The 21,051-nt window shown below is 38.6% G+C and overlaps 1 protein-coding gene across 3 annotated transcripts in view; it reads left to right on the forward strand.

The window, feature by feature from the left end:
- Positions 1 to 21,051, forward strand: part of CYTIP (cytohesin 1 interacting protein) — an 84,283-nt gene that overhangs the window by 53,281 nt on the left and 9,951 nt on the right. For all 3 annotated transcript variants that reach the window (XM_082690277.1, XM_082690278.1, XM_082690276.1), the window contains 3 exons: positions 4,005 to 4,107; positions 4,313 to 4,406; positions 7,290 to 7,359. In XM_082690277.1, the coding sequence (XP_082546403.1) occupies positions 4,005 to 4,107; positions 4,313 to 4,406; positions 7,290 to 7,359 (267 nt within the window). The remainder of the gene's footprint in view (positions 1 to 4,004; positions 4,108 to 4,312; positions 4,407 to 7,289; positions 7,360 to 21,051) is intronic.

Here is a 21,051-nt window from a genome sequence, read left to right on the forward strand (position 1 = left end):
GCAGACTCCATGCTGAGTGTGGAGCCCCATGTGGGGCTTAGTCTCACAACCCTGAGATCATGACCAAGCTGAAACCAAGAGTCAGAGGCTTAACCGACTGAGCAACCCATGTGCCCCTGGAGTTTTTTTCTTAATGACAACACCTTACAATTATTATTTGAAACAATTTAGAAAAGTTGGGTTTACTTGCATGTTGTCTCATGCTCTAGGATGTTCCTAAGAGTCTTTATAGGTTTCTATTTCTAATAGCCTAAGAATTTCATTTTCATTTTCTCATTTGCTCTCTGCTCTTTCATGGCCATATGTGTAAAGATGGTGAATCAGTTCAAATGAAGCCTAATACAATTAAGTGCAACAGTATTAGCTTAAGTATTATTATTTTTTTTCTTCTTCCATCTTTTGCATTTCTTTTAGGTGTCTTTTGCATAATCATACTTTTACAGTGCATATCAGCTTTTAGGTCTTAGCTTTGATGCTGCTTTCAGAAAATTTTTGTGACTGAATATCAACCTCCAAATTGGAAAATCGGTGTGTATTTGAAGATGAGGAACAGGAAACAGCGAAGTAAAATATGTGTTCTGAATAAAGAAACAGAATGAGGAGGGAGAAGGCTGCAAGAGGAAGAAAGATACTTTCTACTTTCTTTTTTTTTTTTTTTTAAGATTTTATTTATTTATTTGATAGACAGAGAGAGATCTCAAGCAGGCAGAGAGGCAGGCAGAGAGAGAGGGGAAAGCAGGCTCCCTGCTGAGCAGAGAGCCCGATGCAGGGCCCGATCCCAGGACCCTGAGATCATGACCTGAGTTGAAGGCAGAGGCTTAAGACACTGAGCCACCTAGGCGCCCTACTTTCTATTTTCTGAACTATTCTACTTTTAAATTTGGTGTAATCTGTAATTTTTCTCTCAGGGTTTAGAAGCATAGTACTCTCACTTATTCCCCATTTGCACGGAACACTCTTTTTCCATTGGAGAGATGTAGCACTCTTTGTGACTGCTTCTTTTTAAATGAGAATTATCCATAGGATGTGTAGCAGTTGCTACTGGAGACAGGATCAATGACCACTCACGTATTCTACTTAGTGTGACAAATGGGGATCTTTTTTCTCATTCTTTTGTGATATATGTCACTGTTTCCCTGTGTTTCTCCCCCAAACCACAAATGCCGACTCTACATGAAGCAAGAGTCACAACTATCCGTAGTGGACAGCAGGCTGCAGCACCTTGAACCTTTGTAGGTCAACGCTGAGCTGATGATTTCACTTCAGAATTGCAGCATGTGCCAGGGAAGCAGGAACCCTCTCCTGTGCCAATTCCCATTTAGAGTGTGCTTTCCATTGCCAGCTCTGCCCCCTAATCTAGTCTTTAGCAGTCCTCAGATTTGCAGTTGCCACCAAGTGGGGGAAATGCCCTGAGAACCTTTGGAAGACCAGATAGAGCCATAAGTACTCCTATTGAGTGCCCATTGTTAACATGTATTTGGGTTCTGGTTTCCCAAGTGAAGGGCATGTTGGAAAAGAAACAAGTGCACCTCCTCTTTGAATTTCCATGGGTGGTAGGTTTATACTGCTGATGAGAATCACATGGTATGGTAGCAGACAAACATCAGATTCCCACATATCAAGTTCATATTCTCTCAGTGCTGCCCTGTGGGGTTTTTAGGAGTTTCAATGAAATAACACATCTTAGAAATTACTGAGTAATGTGCCCGGTACCAGTAGATCAGCCAATGGCAGGCATTGCATGAAGGTCACTGGGTCTGAGGGAGTGCAGTGTGACTTTTGTACCTCTAAGAAATTAGAGGCGATTGTTATGTCACTGGCTTCTAAAAATGGGACCCAGAAGACTGGGTGAGAGAGAGGGAAATTATTTCTACCCATAACATTGGGTGCTCTGCCTTTTCTTCTCCATCCCCAACCCACACATTTTACACTGCTTGCAAATGTTGGGTCGGTGGCTCCGGGAATGCAGGAGAAACAATAGAAATGACTGCAGGGCCGCCATCTTCCAGGTCCCCTCCCCCACTTTCCTAACCCTTGACTCTCCCGCCATAAGGATGTATGCCCAGGTCACGTCTCCACAAGTGTGGAGTCTCTACACTCCACAAGTCTCCACAACCCGATACCTACGCAAGAAACTGGAACATCAGGACTCCCCCAACCCTCCAATCCCCGAATACCGTACCTTATATGGTTGTGAGAACCTATTCCCTGTCTTAACCCAGATAAAAGACCCACTCGACACCCGGTGCGACTTCCCCAACTCTCCTCTTTGGCGGAACCTTGACCGAGGGCACCTTTAATAAATCTTGCCTTGTGCCTACCTCGCCTGGTGTTGTGTTTATCTCACCTGTAAAACCTTATAGCAAACATATGAGCCAACTGTGTAAATCAAATCATTTGCCCGCCCTCTACTCTGGACCTAGAGGGTAGATGCTCACTGCTAACAAGATTTGCTATAACAGTGGTTTCCCAAAGGAGTGACTGTTAGAGCTTTGGCCCATGTACCCCATGAACCGGATTGCCTTTCCATTCCTGGAAGTGTCCAGGCTCTAGCAAGAACACTTCCTGGCAGCAAAGCTGTTTAAGAGGTCTCTGCTATAGATGGGAAGTATATTAACTGATCTTTACAAGGTTCTGTCTACCTTTACGATATGGGGGATTCAACATGCCTTGCAGAGAGAATAGAAATTCTTTCAATGTTAACAAAATCAAGTTTCTAGGAGTTGCTTGCATATGATTGACTTCTGGTTCTGGAGCCTGTATGTATAATAAGAAGGAACGAACATCAGTCATTAACTTCTCCACAAGGAAGCGGTGCTGTAATGTGGTTTAATTTTAGGAATCACATTACTTCACTCAGGTGCTGATTTTGATTCTCAGTGGAACGAGGTTTTATAACTTAAATGTGTGAAAAAGGCAAATATGTTTGTTATAGGTCATTGGGCCACTCTGTCTAGCAATATTTATGCAGTATTCTTGGTACACTTTCACACAAAAACAAAAACAAAAACAAAAACAAGGTGCTTTTGCCAAACTGAGGCAAGAGATGAAGAATAAGTTTTTATAATCTGGTTGGGGGGCTAATGAACGGGTGAGTATTCAGGGCAAACATAGCAGAAAGCACTTAGACAAGAAGGTAATCACGTCAATTATAGTACTTTTGAAAAAATGCAGGGCAGATTGTCATTATTTGCAGAGCTCTGATTTAAAATAATTATTGTTGGCATATCTCCCTTCCTGGATGTGTAGTGTTCCATATGCTGCTGTAATGAGTGCTTTAGCTTGGGAGAAATACACAGAGATTTTTCTCTTTGCTTTTGGCTACTATTGTTTTATCCCATTGGGAAATAAAAAACCTGATTTTTCTTTTTTTAAGATTTTTATTTATTTATTTGACAGACAGAGAGTGTGAGCACAAGCAGGGGGGAGATGCAGGCAGAGGGAGAAACAGGCTCCTTGCAGGGGTCGATCCTAGAACTCTGGGATCATGACCTGAGCCCTTGAGCCAAAAGTAGACGCTTAATGACTGAGCCAGGCTCCCCAAAACCTCATTTTTGTTAATAGATATATAATAATGAGAGCACCAGGTGGACTTTTAGGCTTGAACATACATAATCTTGAATCAGAGTGACCATGAATGGCGTGGAGGAGTGTCAGGCAGAAGAAGAGGCAGAAGCACACTCCCCGAGGAGTAGGGAGCCCCATGGGGCTGGATCCTGGGATTCTGAGATCAGGACCAAAGCTGAAGGCAGATGCTTAACCGACTGAGGCACCCAGGTGCCCATCTCCCCCCCCCCCCCCTTTAATGGATAGGGCTGGCTACAGATTGCACTATAGAATTTCAAGTTTGGTATTTTTGTTTCAGTTCATATTCAAGAAAGACTTTCCAAATTGTTCTTGGTACTTACCTATTATACTGCTTAAGGAAATCAATACCATTTTATTTTTTGACACGTAGATTTTGAGTTTTGAATAGTAATTATGTATCACTTTAATTTTTACAGACTTACAGGCTCCAGAACCAGAACTCGTGCTCCTCAGAGATGTGCACTCTGATTTGCAAAATCCAGGAGGACAGCCCGGCACACTATGCGGGCCTGCAGACTGGTAACTTGTAATTTTGCTTGTGTTAGGAATTATTTAAATGGCAAGAAAAATTTTATGATGTCAAAGGTTGTGATATGATTGCTGCTGCAAATTTTCTTCACTCCTTCATGTTGCTAGAGTTTGGGGCTTGCTTCTTTTATTTGGATGTCAGGAGGGGTTATTTAAACAACTGTTCTAACAACTCACTTTTCTTGGCATCTCCCAGGTGATGTCCTTGCAAATATCAATGGCGTGAACACAGAAGGCTTTACCCACAAACAAGTTGTTGACCTGATCAGATCTTCGGGAAACCTGCTAACGTAACTATACATCTGCTTCCTTTAGGGGCTTCAAAAATGTTATGATCTCTCATAATGCCTGTTGAGTGAATGAATAGGCTTTTGTTCAGGATCACAAGAAGGGAGGCCATGCACCATAGCTTTGGGACTGGGTACAGATATTCTTTATCAGTTCCTTTTGTTTCTCAAGGTTTCCTCAAATTTGAACATACTGTCAACATCTGAAGTCAGAGGACATCAATAGCTCAAACGTCTGTGTGGGAGGGATAGCATTTAGAAAATTTATTTTTTTATGTCAAATTCAATGAAACTGGCACACATTCTCTTTGGTCAGAGTGGAACTGGTCCAATTTCCATGTTCCACAATCTTGTGGTTAGAACAAATGAAAGGTCAGAAGGGCTGAAGTTTTTATTCTGATACCACAAGCCCATTGTTTTTCTTTTCTAGTGTCCCATTTGGGAGGAAGGAAAAAGTCTGCTCAATCCTTTCTGCCCTGTAATACACACATTCACACCTACTAATATTCCAGACTTACTAATAGGAGAGTGGCCTCCTCAACTAGAGATTTGACTGACTTTTCCACCATACCATCCTTAGAACCTAGTAAGACTTCAGTAATTAGTAGAAAGATGGAATTTGCTCAATCATTTAAATGATATTTATTGAACAAAAACTATGTTCCCAGCTTTGCGATAGGCTTAGGAGAGACATGGGCAAAACTCTTGTACTGCTTTATTGATTGTGGGAGGAGATGGACAAGGAAAGCCTCTAGAAGAAGTAATCTTGATATTTCAATTATGATAATCACTGTTAAAAAAGTAAAATAAGGAATGGGATAGAATACTGAGTAAGAGGACTGCTGTGTAGTTTAGGTGTTGAAAGGGATCTTATCTGAGGAGAGGAAATCTGAACTGAGACCTAAAGAAAGAGAAAGAATAGTCATGTGAACTCCTGCTGAAAGCGTTTCAGGCCAAGAGGGAGGTCTCTGAACTCTCAAAATGGGCTTGGCATGTCCAAGAGAGAGAGACAACCAGTGTGATGGGTCTTGTCGGGCCAAGTAGTTTAGGATTTATTCAGCCCAAGGGTCTTGCATTACCTTCTTCATTCTTCTCAGCCACCTTGTGAGGTTAGTTTTATTTCTCTTTCTAGAGAAAGCGACTGAAGCTTAAGTTAGGTAGAGTGGAGATCAGTGATCTAGTCAGTGACTGGGCTAGGATGTGGCCAACTGCTCTGGATGCCAGGATCCATTCTCTTCAGCTGCCCCACAGTTGCTCCTTGCAAGCTGCCCATAGAAAATCTGTGGGATGCTCGTCAGTGATCCTAGTCTAAAACTTCAGAGATGCTCTGGGTGTGCGTGGGAGTAGTTTTGAAAGATAACTCATGATAGTAGAGGACTTAGTCCAACTCTGGATCTTATGAGTTCAGGGTAGAGGATGGGTGTGCCCTTTGCTCCAGAGAAACGAATCTGTGAGGTTGGAGCCATGTAGAATCCAAAGGGAAAAGGTAGCAGTTAGAGTCAGAAAGCTACGTTCCAAATGGGTGAAGTGGGAAGAATGCAGGGATATAATTAAGAAATAATGGAGGGAGACGAAAGGAGATACAGAGATCAGGAAAGTGAAAGACATCTGTCTAAATATTGAAGAGAACAACCGATATGTGCCTGTGGCTCTGTGCATAGACTTCTGTTGCTTGGGCGGTCAGATGGGCAGTTGGAGTCCTACTCAAACAGATTCACAGGATCCTCACCAGTGCCCAGAGACAAGACCACCCTCATGAGAAAGCTGACAAAATCCTGGCTTGCATTATCATCTCATTATCTTGGGAATGATGTTATTAGAAATAAAGAAAAACAGGTCTTGGTGTTTCATGCTATTGTTTTACCATGACTTGAAAATTTCTGCATCTTAATATAATATTTACAGCTTACTTATCAGATGGAATTTGAACCATTATTTTAAAAATGCCTAGGTGTGTGACTCACACATGAAATTTGTTATCTTATTCAGATTGCTGACTTAATAGTCAAAATAAAGGCATCAGCATGAGCCCACAAAATAAATCAAATCCGTCAGGATAGAACAAGTCTTTTTATTTTTAGAAAGACATTTGGTGTAGGAAGAAATGAACACCTTTAAACTGATAATTCTGGGATTGAAGTTTATAAACTTGAAAGGTTCTGAGATGTGAGAATGATACGAAGGTTATTATCTATAGTGGTTCTGGCTATGTTTCTTCTAGTTGACAAATTAAGACAATTTACAGAGGTACAGTTTCTTAGAATCCTAGGAAAGAAGGAACTTTTTCCCTTTTCCAAGAAATGGCATGATGATTATACTGTTTGCAGATCTCTATTATTTGTTGTTTCGTTGCTGGATCCCTCATGCTTAGCACGGGGTCTAAAGTCTGGCACATGGTAGATGCCCGGGAAGTAGTCACTGAATAAAATAGGTGATTTCAGTCAGAGCCCAAAAGGATAAATTCCAGTAGAGAACAATAGTCATTGCCATGTAGTGGCGTCTATAAAACAAGCTATAGTTTACAAGTTAGCCAAAAGGATAAATTCCAGTAGAGAACAATAGTCATTGCCATGTAGTGGCGTCTATAAAACAAGCTATAGTTTACAAGTTAGCCAACATCTTTTCTTTCAACCACCCTCTCTAGGGGATTTTTGTTTTGTTTTGTCTTTTTTGTTGTGTTTTGTTTTGTTATTTCCTTTCCCTGCATATTGTCCGAAGATTCGGCCTAGGTCCAGATACTTGAAGTGCCGTGGGGATTATAACATTTATGTTGCTTTTTAAAGTATAGTCTGCTCTCCAAGTATAGTACTTCATAAGGATGGTACTTGTTTGAAAGGATCACTCATGCTGCTCCTGTCCCTTACCCCCTTTTTTTTCTTAAAACAGGATAGAGACTCTTAAAGGAACAATGATTCTCAAGAGAGCAGAGCTTGAAGCAAAGCTGCAAGTTTTAAAGGTAATTTAATTTAACACAGTGAGACACACTTTTCACCCTTGAATGTGTGAGTGGTAGAATAAAAATGTATTTGACGGATTGAAATAGCCCTTGAAGATGAAATGTCGTGATGAGTCTAAACTGCTGAATTATCAAGAGCAACGCAATTACCTTTACAGGAATATTCAATTCCACAAACCAGGGCAAATCACTTTCTTCCTTCCTCCTTCTGTGTTTCTAGGAGGCTCAGGAAGGCAACAGGAAGGCACATCACTTGAAGAACTTTTCACTAATGCACCTGTGATCTCTCTTGATTTACATTTGGGGGGGCAGGGAACAAAGGAGGAGTTGCTGGTTTTTCCTTGCTTTTTCCGTGCTGCAAGTGTGCCTGAGGGCCCGGAAGCTTTGCTTTTCCATTGTCCTCTTCTGGATCCTTCTGCCCTGCATCATTCTTCCTACAAAAATCATGTCCCTCTGCTCCTGTGGCTGTCCCCGAATCAACTTTCATTGGCAAACACGCAATCAGCTTTGAAGTGGAAAAAATGAAGTTTCCAGGAGATAGTACACAATGCAGAGAGTTCAGAGAAAATTCCCTGGGAAGGCTTTTTGAGGGTCTTGAAAATCTTGGTTTGCTAGACTGGTGAGGCTCTGCCAGGCTGTGAAGTGCAGACCCTCATTCGTGTGCCTTTGAGTCATGATCCTGTAGACTCCATGACCTCTCTTTTTCCCAGACATCTCCCCTGCGTGGCACTGAGGTAGCCAGGCCCCAGCGCTTACAGGCAGGCTGCGCAGTTGGACTGTGTTTTGCAATAGTTGGCATTTATGAATTTTCTTTATGAAGCATGCATTTCTTAATTATTGAGCCCACGAGGGTAGAGTTACTACGTCATCTTTTATCTTGTATTCTTCTTCCCCTCATACCTAGTTCATCGATGAGCCCTGTTTCCTTTTGCGTCAATACTGATTTTATACTCTTGTCATTTTACTTGTCCTTCGGATATTTTGAATTAATTTGTAAAATTCCTTGAAAGTTTCCTCTGTTCAGAGTTTGATAGGAATTGACATTTATAGAATAAATATCAATCGACGCCTTCATGGTTTCACCTTTCCTACTTCAAACACAGGATCCTGACCTCTTAATTTAGGTCTTTTATGTACTTGAAAAACATTTTATCTTTTCTTTATACACTTTTATGTAGCTTTTATTATGTTTATTCTTAGGTGCCTTTTAAGTTTTTCTTGCTACAATAAACATGGTTTTTTAATTTTCAAAGCTCTCTTAATTTGTCGCTATTAATTTTTGTGTAAATTTTTAAATCCTATAGTCTTGCTGAATTCTACTCCAGTGTTTGTAGATTCCCTTAGAGATTTTTTCATAGAGGCATAATATCTGCAGATACTGAAAGTTTTGCCCCCTTACCCCTGGTTATTCAACTACAGTTGATCCTTGAACAGCACAGGTTTGAATGCTTGGGTCCACTTATATGAAGTTTTTGCTCTTTTATAAATGAGGTCTGACATTGCAAATGTATTTTCTCTCCCTTGTGATTTGTTTTAAAATATTTTCTTTTCATTAGCTTACTTTCTTGTAGGAATACAGTACATAATATAACATAAAAAAATCTAAAAAAAAAACTGTGTTAATCAACTATTTATGTTATCAGTAATGCTTCCAGTCAACCTTAGGCTATATTAATGAAGTTTTTAGGGAGGCAAAGTTATACATGGATTTTTGATGGTGCAGGGGTCAACACCACAAACCCCTGTATTATTGAAGGGTCAACTCTATAATTTATTTTTCTTCTCTTACAACATTGATCAGGATTCCTGCAAATAGTGATAATCTTATTCTTGACTTTAAAGGGAATGCCTCTAACATTTTATCATTAAATTTTTGTATGGAATAAACAGGGCTTCGTATTATAGGCAAGTTTTAAAACTGTCAAAACTGAATTTGTTTTTACAAAAAAGGACAGTATTAGTGAGGATCTTTTTTTTTTTTTTTTTTTTTTTAAGTAAACCTGGCCTTTTCACCTTCTCATGGAAAAAGGAAAGAAATGTACAAAATAAACTGGGGGTGTTATTTAAAACATAACTGAGCAATAGGTCTACATTTCATGGAATAAAGCATTCTACAAAAAACACATTTCATGTTTCTAGGCAATTTCTGCTCCTTCGGTCTTTTCTCTTGAAATTTTAAAATTCGTAGCTACCAAATTTTTCAAATGAAGTATACATTTTTCAATATACCCATCCTTGCCCAGAACATCATAAGGACATTAACATATTTAAATGTGCATCTTAAGGCCCCATCTTTCCTATTATTGCTTTACTTTGGAGAATTTTATCAATTTTTAGAATGGAAAACTATGTATTTTTGTTCTGAGTAGCTTGTAGTGAACACATATGGTAATGAATTGAATTGAAGTGCTTGCTGTTTTCTGTTTTTTCCCTCTGGGTTTATTTTCTTTTTTGCTGTAGTACTTCTTGCAAGGAAGGGTAAGCAGGGCTTTCTTTATCCAAACAAATCTTTCACTGCTCATGTTGAAGGAGAGTTTTATTAGGTGATTTAATTCTCAGTTGATGTTTTGCCTCCTTAGCCTTTTAAATGTATTGTGCCTTTGATATTTTTGCTTATGGAAGAGCTTTTATTGTTTATCCTTTGTAGGTAATCTGCATTTTCTATATTTTCTTCCAAAAGTTTTAGGGTTTTCCTTTTTACACTTAAGTCCTGGATTTGTCCAAAATTGATTTGTATGTGTGGTATGAGAGGATTTTCTTTAATTTCCATATCAATACTCAGTTCTCCTAGTACCATTTCTTTTAGTCCTTCTTTTCCTCCAAAATGACTTGCAGAGAAGTTTCTGTTTTTAAGCAAGTTTCATATATGCATGGATTTTGTTATAGGCTCCATATTCTGATCCATTGTTACTCTTAAACTCAGTTCTTATACCTTTGTAATAAATGTTGGTATCTGGTTGAACAAACCCTCCAGGTTATTCTTAATTCTTTTGATCATCTATATAAATTTTAGAATCAGATTATCAAGTTCTATAAATAAATTTTGGAATTTTGATTGATACTACATTTTGTATAGCTAGCTCAATTTGAAGACTTAACATCTCTATAGTATTGTGTTTTCTTAGTGATGGACGATCTCACCATCTTTTTTTTTTTTTTTTCCCATGCCCCCACTACCTTCCCCTTCCAGCAACCACCAGTTCTCTCTATTCATGAATCTGTTTCTGCTTTTTTTGTTTGTTTGACTGGGGGTAGTTTTTTTGTTTTTGCATTCCACATGAAAGTGAAATCATATGGCATTTGTCTTTCTCTGACTTATTTCACTTAGTATAATACCCTGGAGGCCCATTCCTGTTGTCACAAATGGCAAGATTTTATTCCTATTTATGGTTGGGGAATATTCCATTGTGTATGTATACCACATCTTTATCCCTTCCTGTACTGATGGACACTTAGGTTGCTTATATACCTTGGTTATATTTTTAAGTGCTACAATAAACTTAGGAGTGCATATATTTTTTTAAATTAGTGTTTCTGTTTTCTTTGGATAAAAACTCAGTAGTGAAATTATTAGATCATATGGTATTTCTATTTTTAATTTTTTTTTTTAAGATTTTATTTATTTATTTGACAGAGAGAAATTACAAGTACACTGAGAGGCAGGCAGAGAGAGAGAGAAGGAAGCAGGCTCCCTGCTGAGCAGAGAGCCCAATGCGGGACTCGGTCCCAGGACCCTGAGATCATGACCTGAGCCGAAGGCAGTGGCTTAACCCACTGAGCCACCCAGGCACCCAATTTTTTGAGGAGACTCCATACTGTTTTCCACAGTGGCTGCATCAATTTGCATTCCCACCAATAGCGCATGAGTATTTTTTTTCCACATTCTTGCCAACACTTGATATTTCTTGTTTTTGATGCTAGCCATTCTGACAGGTATAAGGTGATATCTTATTGTGGTTGTGATTTACATTTCCCTGATGATTAGTGATGTTGAATGTCTTTTCATGTATCTATTAGCCATTTGTATGCCTTCTTTGGAAAAATGCCTATTTAGGTTCTTTGCCCATTTTAAATGAGATTATGTGGGGTTTTTGATGTTGAGTGGTATATAGTTTGGATATTAATCCTTTATTGGATATATTATTTGCACATATCTTCTCCCATTTTAGGAGTTGTATGGTTTCATGTCTCACATTTAGGTCTTTAATCTATTTTGAATTTATTTTTGTGTATGGTGTAAGAAAGCAGTCCAGTTTCATACTTTTGCATGTAGCTGCACAGTATTTCCAATTAATGAAAAGACTGTTTTTCCTTCATTATATATTATTAACTCCTTTGTCATAGATTGATTATCCATTAAGTGTGGGTTTGTTTCTGGGCCCTCTATCCCTATTCATTGATCTATGTATCAATTTTTGTGCCAGTACCAAACTGTTTTGATTACTTTGGCTTTGCAGTATGTCTTGAAATCTGAGATTGTGACACCTTCAGTTTCATTGTTCTTTCTCAAGACTGTTTTGTCTTTTTGGGGTCTTTTGTGGTTTCATACAAATTTTAGGATTATTGCTCTAGTTCTGTAAAAAATACTACTTGGATTTTGACAGGGATTACATTGACTCTGTAAATTTCTTTGGGTAGTATGGACATTTTAATAATATTAATCCTTCCAGACCATGGGCATGGTATATCTTTCCATTTGTTTGTATTGTCTTCAGTTTCTTTCATCAGTGTCTTATATTTCTCAGAGTACAGATATTTTCACCTCCTTGGTTAAAGTTTTTCCTAGATATTTTGTATTTTTTGGCACACTTATAAATGTGATTGTCTTCTTAATTTCTCTTTCTGCTACTTTATTATTAGTGTATAGAAATGCAATAGATTTCTGTACTTTAATTTTGTATCCTGCAAATTTACTAAGTTTATTTATTAGTTCTATTAGGTTTTTGGTTGTATTATTTATGGTTTTCTATATATAGTATCACATCATCTAAAAAAATTGACAGTTTTACTTTCTCCTTAATCAATTTGGATTCCTTCTATTTCTTTTTCTTGGCTGACTGCTGTGGCTAGAACTTCTAGTACTATGCTGAATAAAAGTGGTGAAAGTGGACATCCTTGTCTTCTTCCTGATCTTAGAGGAAAAGTTTTCATAATTTTAACCATTTTTAATTTTTTATGTCTTTCAATAAAGTGTTATACTTTTATGCGAATAGATACTATACATTTCTCACTAGATGTATTCTTTTCTACTCATGATTTTTGTTCATACTATAGTTTCTTCATAAAAACAATGAAAGATTTGATTGAGGTTGATGTATAGATTTGTAAAACCAATTTTATGCTGTTATTCAAATTATAGGATGCAAACTATTTCTAAACTATATAATTTCTAACAAATTATCTGTAGATTCTTTGGGGTTTTCTGTGAAGATAATAACTGTTAAGGATGACATAAAATTCTCTCTCTTCACTCCACTGGGTAGGGCTTACAAAACAGTGATGAATAGAAACTATAATTATAGGCATCCTTGTTTTGTTATTATTTTAAAGGGAATTTCCACTTTTTCCCATCAGGAATGAGCTCTATGAATATACTTTTCAGATTTGAGATGTTCTCTTCCATACTAAATTTCCTGGTAGTTTTTATAGTGTTTGTGTATTGAATTTTATCAGACACTTTTTTGTGCATGTGTTATTCTTGTTTATTTATTTTAAAAATATCTGTCAATATGGTGAATGACATTTAAAGATTTTCTAATGTAAAACCACCTTTGCATTTCTAGAACAATTCAAACTGATCATAATTTATACTTGTTTTTATATAATTATAGATTTGATTTGCTAATATTTTCTTTTGGAATTTTTATTTATTTTTTTTATTTTTTATAAACATATATTTTTATCCCCAGGGGTACAGGTCTGTGAATCACCAGGTTTACACACTTCACAGCACTCACCAAAGCACATACCCTCCCCAATGTCCATAATTGCAACCCTTCTCCCAAACCCCCTCTCCCCAGCAACCCTCAGTTTGTTTTGTGAGATTAAGAGTCACTTATGGTTTGTCTCCCTCCCAATCCCATCTTGTTTCATTGATTCTTCTCCTACCCACTTAAGCCTCCATGTTGCATCACCACTTCCTCATATCAGGGAGATCATATGATAGTTGTCTTTCTCTGCTTGACTTATTTCGCTAAGCATGATATGTTCTAGTTCCATCCATGTTGTCGCAAATGGCAAGATTTCATTTCTTTTGATGGCTACATAGTATTCCATTGTGTATATATACCACATCTTCTTGATCCATTCATCTGTTGATGGACATCTAGGTTCTTTCCATAGTTTGGCTATTGTGGACATTGCTGCTATAAACATTCGGGTGCATGTGCACCTTTGGATCATTACGTTTGTATCTTTAGGGTAAATACCCAATAGTGCAATTGCTGGGTCATAGGGCAGTTCTATTTTCAACATTCTGAGGAACCTCCATGCTGTTTTCCAGAGTGGCTGCACCAGCTTGCATTCCCACCAACAGTGTAGGAGGGTTCCCCTTTCTCCGCATCCTCGCCAGCATCTGTCATTTTCTGACTTGTTTATTTTAGCCATTCTGACTGGTGTGAGGTGATATCTCATTGTGGTTTTGATTTGTATTTCCCTGATGCCGAGTGATATGGAGCACTTTTTCATGTGTCTGTTGGCCATCTGGATGTCTTCTTTGCAGAAATGTCTGTTCATGTCCTCTGCCTATTTCTTGATTGGATTATTTGTTCTTTGGGTGTTGAGTTTGCTAAGTTCTTTATAGATTCTGGACACTAGTCCTTTATCTGATATGTCGTTTGCAAATATCTTCTCCCATTCTGTCAGTTGTCTTTTGATTTTGTTAACTGTTTCCTTTGCTGTGCAAAAGCTTTTGATCTTTTTTTTTTTTTTTAACTTTTTATTTTTTATAAACATATATTTTTATCCCCAGGGGTACAGGTCTGTGAATCACCAAGTTTACACACTTCACAGCACTCACCAAAGCACATACCCTCCCCAATGTCCATAATCCCACCCCCTTCTCCCAAACCCCCTCCCCCCAGCAACCCTCAGTTTGTTTTGTGAGATTAAGAGTCACTTATGGTTTGTCTCCCTCCCAATCCCATCTTGTTTCATTTATTCTTCTCCTACCCACTTAAGCCTCCATGTTGCATCACCACTTCCTCATATCAGGGAGATCATATGATAGTTGTCTTTCGCTGCTTGACTTATTTCGCTAAGCATGATACGCTCTAGTTCCATCCATGTTGTCGCAAATGGCAAGATTTCATTTCTTTTGATGGCTGCATAGTATTCCATTGTGTATATATACCACATCTTCTTGATCCATTCATCTGTGGATGGACATCTAGGTTCTTTCCATAGTTTGGCTATTGTGGACATTGCTGCTATAAACATTCGGGTGCATGTGCCCCTTTGGATCACTACATTTGTATCTTTAGGGTAAATACCCAATAGTGCAATTGCTGGGTCATAGGGCAGTTCTATTTTCAACATTCTGAGGAACCTCCATGCTGTTTTCCAGAGTGGCTGCACCAGCTTGCATTCCCACCAACAGTGTAGGAGGGTTCCCCTTTCTCCACATCCTCGCCAGCATCTGTCATTTCCTGACTTGTTGATTTTAGCCATTCTGACTGGTGTGAGGTGATATCTCATTGTGGTTTTGATTTGTATTTCCCTGATGCCGAGTGATATGGAGCACTTTTTCATGTGTCTGTTGGCCATCTGGATGTCTTCTTTGCAGAAATGTCTGTTCATGTCCTCTGCCTATTTCTTGATTGGATTATTTGTTCTTTGGGTGTTGAGTTTGCTAAGTTCTTTATAGATTCTGGACACTAGTCCTTTATCTGATATGTCGTTTGCAAATATCTTCTCCCATTCTGTCAGTTGTCTTTTGATTTTGTTAACTGTTTCCTTTGCTGTGCAAAAGCTTTTGATCTTGATGAAATCCCAATAGTTCATTTTTGCCCTTGCTTCCCTTGCCTTTGGTGTTGTTCCTAAGAAGATGTTGCTGCGGCTGAGGTCGAAGAGACTGCTGCCTGTGTTCTCCTCAAGGATTTTGATGGATTCCTTTCGCACATTGAGGTCCTTCATCCATTTTGAGTCTATTTTTGTGTGTGGTGTAAGGAAATGGTCCAATTTCATTTTTCTGCATGTGGCTGTCCAATTTTCCCAGCACCATTTATTGAAGAGGCTGTCTTTTTTCCATTGGACATTCTTTCCTGCTTTGTCGAAGATTAGTTGACCGTAGAGTTGAGGGTCTATTTCTGGGCTCTCTATTCTGTTCCATTGATCTATGTGTCTGTTTTTGTGCCAGTACCATGCTGTCTTGATGATGACAGCTTTGTAATAGAGCTTAAAGTCCGGAATTGTGATGCCACCAACTTTGGCTTTCTTTTTCAATATCCCTTTGGCTATTCGAGGTCTTTTCTGGTTCCATATAAATTTTAGCATTATTTGTTCCATTTCTTTGAAAAAGATGGATGGTACTTTGATAGGAATTGCATTAAATGTGTAGATTGCTTTAGGTAGCATAGACATTTTTCACAATATTTATTCTTCCAATCCAGGAGCATGGAACATTTTTCCATTTCTCTGTGTCTTCCTCAATTTCTTTCATGAGTACTTAATAGTTTTCTGAGTATAGATTCTGTGCCTCTTTGGTTAGGTTTATTCCTAGGTATCTTATGGTTTTGGGTGCAATTGTAAATGGGATTGACTCCTTAATTTCTCTTTCTTCTGTCTTGTTGTTGGTGTAGAGAAATGCAACTGATTTCTGTGCATTGATTATATATCCTGACACTTTACTGAATTCCTGTATAAGTTCTAGCAGTTTTGGAGTGGAGTCTTTTGGGTTTTCCACATATAGTATCATATCATCTACGAAGAGTGATAATTTGACTTCTTCTTTCCCTATTTGGATGCCTTTAATTTCCTTTTGTTGTCTGATTGCTGAGGCTAGGACCTCTAGTACTATGTTGAATAGCAGTGGTGATAATGGACATCCCTGCCGTGTTCCTGACCTTAGCAGAAAAGCTTTCAGTTTTTCTCCATTGAGAATGATATTTGCGGTGGGTTTTTCATAGATGGCTTTGATGATATTTAGGTATGTGCCCTCTATTCCTACACTTTGAAGAGTTTTGATCAGGAAGGGATGCTGTACTTTGTCAAATGCTTTTTCAGCATCTATTGAGAGTATCATATGGTTCTTGTTCTTTCTTTTATTGATGTGTTGTATCACATTGACTGATTTGCGGATGTTGAACCAACCTTGCAGCCCTGGAATAAATCCCACTTGGTCGTGGTGAATAATCCTTTTAATGTACTGTTGAATCCTATTGGCTAGTATTTTGTTGAGTATTTTCGCATCTGTGTTCATCAAGGATATTGGTCTATAGCTCTCTTTTTTGATGGGATCCTTGTCTGGTTTTGGGATCAAGGTGATGCTGGCCTCATAAAATGAGTTTGGAAGTTTTCTTTCCATTTCTATTTTTTGGAACAGTTTCAGGAGAATAGGAATTAGTTCTTCTTTAAATGTTTGGTAGAATTCCTCTGGGAAGCCATCTGGCCCTGGGCTTTTGTTTGTTTGGAGATTTTTAATGACTGTTTCAATCTCCTTACTGGTTATGGGTCTGTTCAGGCTTTCTTCTTCTTCCTGGTTCACTTGTGGTAGTTTATATGTTTCTAGGAATGCATCCATTTCTTCCAGATTTCAAATTTGTTGGCGTAGAGTTGCTCATAGTATGTTCTTATAATAGTTTTTATTTCTTTGGTGTTAGTTGTGATCTCTCCTCTTTCATTCATGATTTTATTTATTTGGGTCCTTTTTCTTTTCTTTTTGATAAGTCTGGCCAGGGGTTTATCAATTTTATTAATTCTTTCAAAGAACCAGCTCCTAGTTTCGTTGATTTTCTCTATTGTCTTTTTGGTTTCTATTTCATTGATTTCTGCTCTGATCTTTATGATTTCTCTTCTACTTCTGGGCTTAGGGTTTCTTTCTTGTTCTTTCTCCAGCTCCTTTAGGTGTAGGGTTAGGTTGTGTACCTGAGACCTTTCTTGTTTCTTGAGAAAGGTTTGTACTGCTATATATTTTCCTCTCAGGACTGCCTTTGTTGTGTCCCACAGATTTTGAACCGTTGTATTTTCATTATCATTTGTTTCCATGATTTTTTTCAATTCTTCTTTAATTTCCCGGTTGACCCATTCATTCTTTAGAAGGATGCTGTTTAGTCTCCATGTATTTGGGTTCTTTTCAAACTTCCTTTTGTGGTTGAGTTCTAGCTTTAGAGCATTGTTGTCTGAAAATATGCAGGGAATGATCCCAATCTTTTGATACCGGTTGAGTCCTGATTTAGGACCGAGGATGTGATCTATTCTGGAGAATGTTCCATGTGCACTAGAGAAGGATGTGTATTCTGTTGCTTTGGGATGAAATGTTCTGAATATATCTGTGATGTCCATCTAGTCCAGTGTGTCGTTTAAGGCCTTTATTTCCTTGCTGATCTTTTGCTTGGATGATCTGTCCATTTCAGTGAGGGGAGTGTTAAAGTCCCCTATTATTATTGTATTATTGTTGATGTGTTTCTTTGATTTTGTTATTAATTGGTTTATATAGTTGGCTGCTCCCACGTTGGGGGCATAGATATTTAAAATTGTTAGATCTTCTTGTTGGACAGACCCTTGGAGTATGATATAGTGTCCTTCCTCATCTCTTATTGTAGTCTTTGGCTTAAAATCTAATTGATCTGATATAAGGATTGCCACTCCTGCTTTCTTCTAATGTCCATTAGCATGGTAAATTCTTTTCCACCCCCTCACTTTAAATCTGGACATATCTTCGGGCTTAAAATGAGTTTCTTGGAGGCAACATATAGATGGGTTTTGTTTTTTTATCCATTCTGATACCCTGTGTCTTTTGACAGGGGCATTTAGCCCCTTAACATTCAGGGTAACTATTGAGAGATATGAATTTAGTGCATTGTATTGCCTGTAAGGTGACTGTTACTGTATATGGTCTCTGTTCCTTTCTGTTCTACCACTTGTAGGCTCTCTCTTTGCTTAGAGGACCCCTTTCAATATTTCCTGTAGAGCTGGTTTGGTGTTTGCAAATTCTTTCAGTTTTTGTTTGTCCTGGAAGCTTTTAATCTCTCCTTCTATTTTCAATGATAGCCTAGCTGGATATAGTATTCTTGGCTGCATGTTTTTCTCGTTTAGTGCTCTGAAAATATCATGCCAGCTCTTTCTGGCCTGCCAGGACTCTGTGGATAAGTCAGCTGCCAATCTAATATTTTTACCATTGTATGTTACAGACTTCTTTTCCCGGGTTGCTTTCAGGATTTTCTCTTTGTCACTGAGACTTGTAAATTTTACTATTAGGTGACGGGGTGTGGGCCTATTCTTATTGATTTTGAGGGGCATTCTCTGAACCTCCTGAATTTTGATGCTCGTTCCCTTTGCCATATTGGGGAAATTCTCCCCAATAATTCTCTCCAGTATACCTTCTGCTCCCCTCTCTCTTTCTTCTTCTTCTGGAATCCCAATTATTCTAATGTTGTTTCGTCTTATGGTGTCACTTATCTCTCGAATTCTCCCCTCGTGGTCCAGTAGCTGTTTGTTTCTCTTTTGCTCAGCTTCTTTATTCTCTGTCATTTGGTCTTCTATATCACTAATTCTTTCTTCTGCTTCATTTATCCTAGCAGTGAGAGCCTCCATTTTTGATTGCACCTCATTAATAGCTTTTTTGATTTCAACTTGGTTAGATTTTAGTTCTTTTATTTCTCCAGAAAGGGCTTTTATATCTCTCGAGAGGGTTTCTCTAATATCTTCCATGCCTTTTTCGAGCCCGGCTAGAACCTTGAGAATTGTCATTCTGAACTCTAGATCTGACATATTACCAATGTCTGTATTGATTAGGTCCCTAGCCTTCGGTACTGCCTCTTGTTCTTTTTTTTGTGTTGAATTTTTCCGTCTTGTCATTTTGTCCAGATAAGATATATGAAGGAGCAAGTAAAATACTAAAAGGGTGGCAACAACCCCAGGAAAATATGCTTTAACCAAATTAGAAGAGATCCCAAATCGTGAGGGGGGAGAAAGGGGATAAAAAGAGGTTCAAAAAGGAAGAAAGAAAAAAAAAAGAAAAAAAGAAAAAAAAAAAGAAAAGAAAAGAATTAAAAAAAAGAAAACAAATAAGAAAAATATAAAAAAGAAAAAAAATATATATTGGATAAACTAGTTAAAAAACGTTAAAAAAGAAAAAGGTAAAAGTTAAAAAAAAATTTACCAGAAGGCGAGAAAAAAAAAAAAACAAAAAATGAAAAAGAAAAAAATCAAATTAACTGCAAGACTAAAAAAAATCACAGGGAGAAAGCCATGAGTTCCGTGCTTTGCTTTCTCCTCCTCTGGAATTATGCTGCTCTCCTTGGTATTGAAACCGCACTCCTTCGTAGGTGAACTTGGTCTGGGCTGGATTTCTTGTTGATTTTCTGGGGGAGGGGCCTGTTGTAGTGATTCTCTAGTGTCTTTGCCCCAGGCGGAATTGCACCGCCCTTAAGAGGGGCCGGGGTTTCTTTCAGGAGCTTTTGTTCCCTGAGCGCTTTCCATAGAGTTCCCGAGGACGGGAATACAAATGGCGGCCTCCTGGTCTCCGGGGGAGGAGCCGAGAGCCTGGGGCCCCGCTCCTCAGTGCGCCCTCAGAAACAGCGCCCCCAGAAACAGCGCCCCGTTACTCCCGTCTGCCTGACCTCCGGCCGCGCTCCGAGCTCACGGAGCCTGCGCCCAGTTCAAGGTAACATCGAGCTGTGAGCTTACTGTCGGCTCTGTCTCTGTAGCCGGCTTTCCCGTTCCAATACCCGCAAGCTCTGCAACACTTAGACACTCCCGATCCTTCTGTGACCCTGCGGGACCTGAGGCCACGCTGACCCTGCGTGGGCTTCGCCCCGGTTTAGCCTCTGGAGCGATGTCCCTCAGCGGAACAGACTTTTAAAAGTCCTGATTTTGTGCACCGTTGCTCCGCCGCTTGCCGGGAGCCGGCCCCTCCCCCCGGGGTCTATCTTCCCGTGGCTTTGGATTCACTTCTCCGCCGGTCCTACCTTTCAGAAAGTGGTTGTTTTCCTATTTCCAGAATTGCTGTTCTTCTTTTCGATCTGCCGATGGATTTTCAGGTGTTTGCAATCTTTAGATAAGCTATCTAGCTGATCTCCCGCTAGCTGAAGTAGTCTCAGCCTGCTACTTCTCCGCCATCTTGACTCCGCCCTTTTCTTTTGGATTTTTGAAGGTAACTTTATTTTATACGTAGAATGGCCTGCAATTTTCTTTTCTCAAACTATCTTTCTTTAGTTTTGGATGTATCATGGTTACTGGACTCTTAACATGAGCTGGAGAGAATCTTCCCCTTTTTCTTCTCTGGTAGAATTCTTGTAACTATTGGAATCATCTGGGGTTAGGGTTCTTTTTTGGTGGGAATACTAAACTGTTTCAGTTTCTTTATTAATTATAAGCTATCTCAGGCTTTCTGTTTTGTTTGTTTTGTTTTATTTGGGCCAGTTTTATTGAATTAATATTTTTGTTAAATTTTTAAAAATTTTCAAATTTATTTTATGTGTTAATAAAAAAAAATTCTATTCTTGTGTTTTTTTTTTTATGCCTTCTATCTCT

The sequence above is a fragment of the Mustela nivalis genome, assembly GCF_964662115.1.
Source record: "Mustela nivalis genome assembly, chromosome: 11".
Classification (NCBI taxonomy): Eukaryota; Metazoa; Chordata; class Mammalia; order Carnivora; family Mustelidae; genus Mustela; species Mustela nivalis.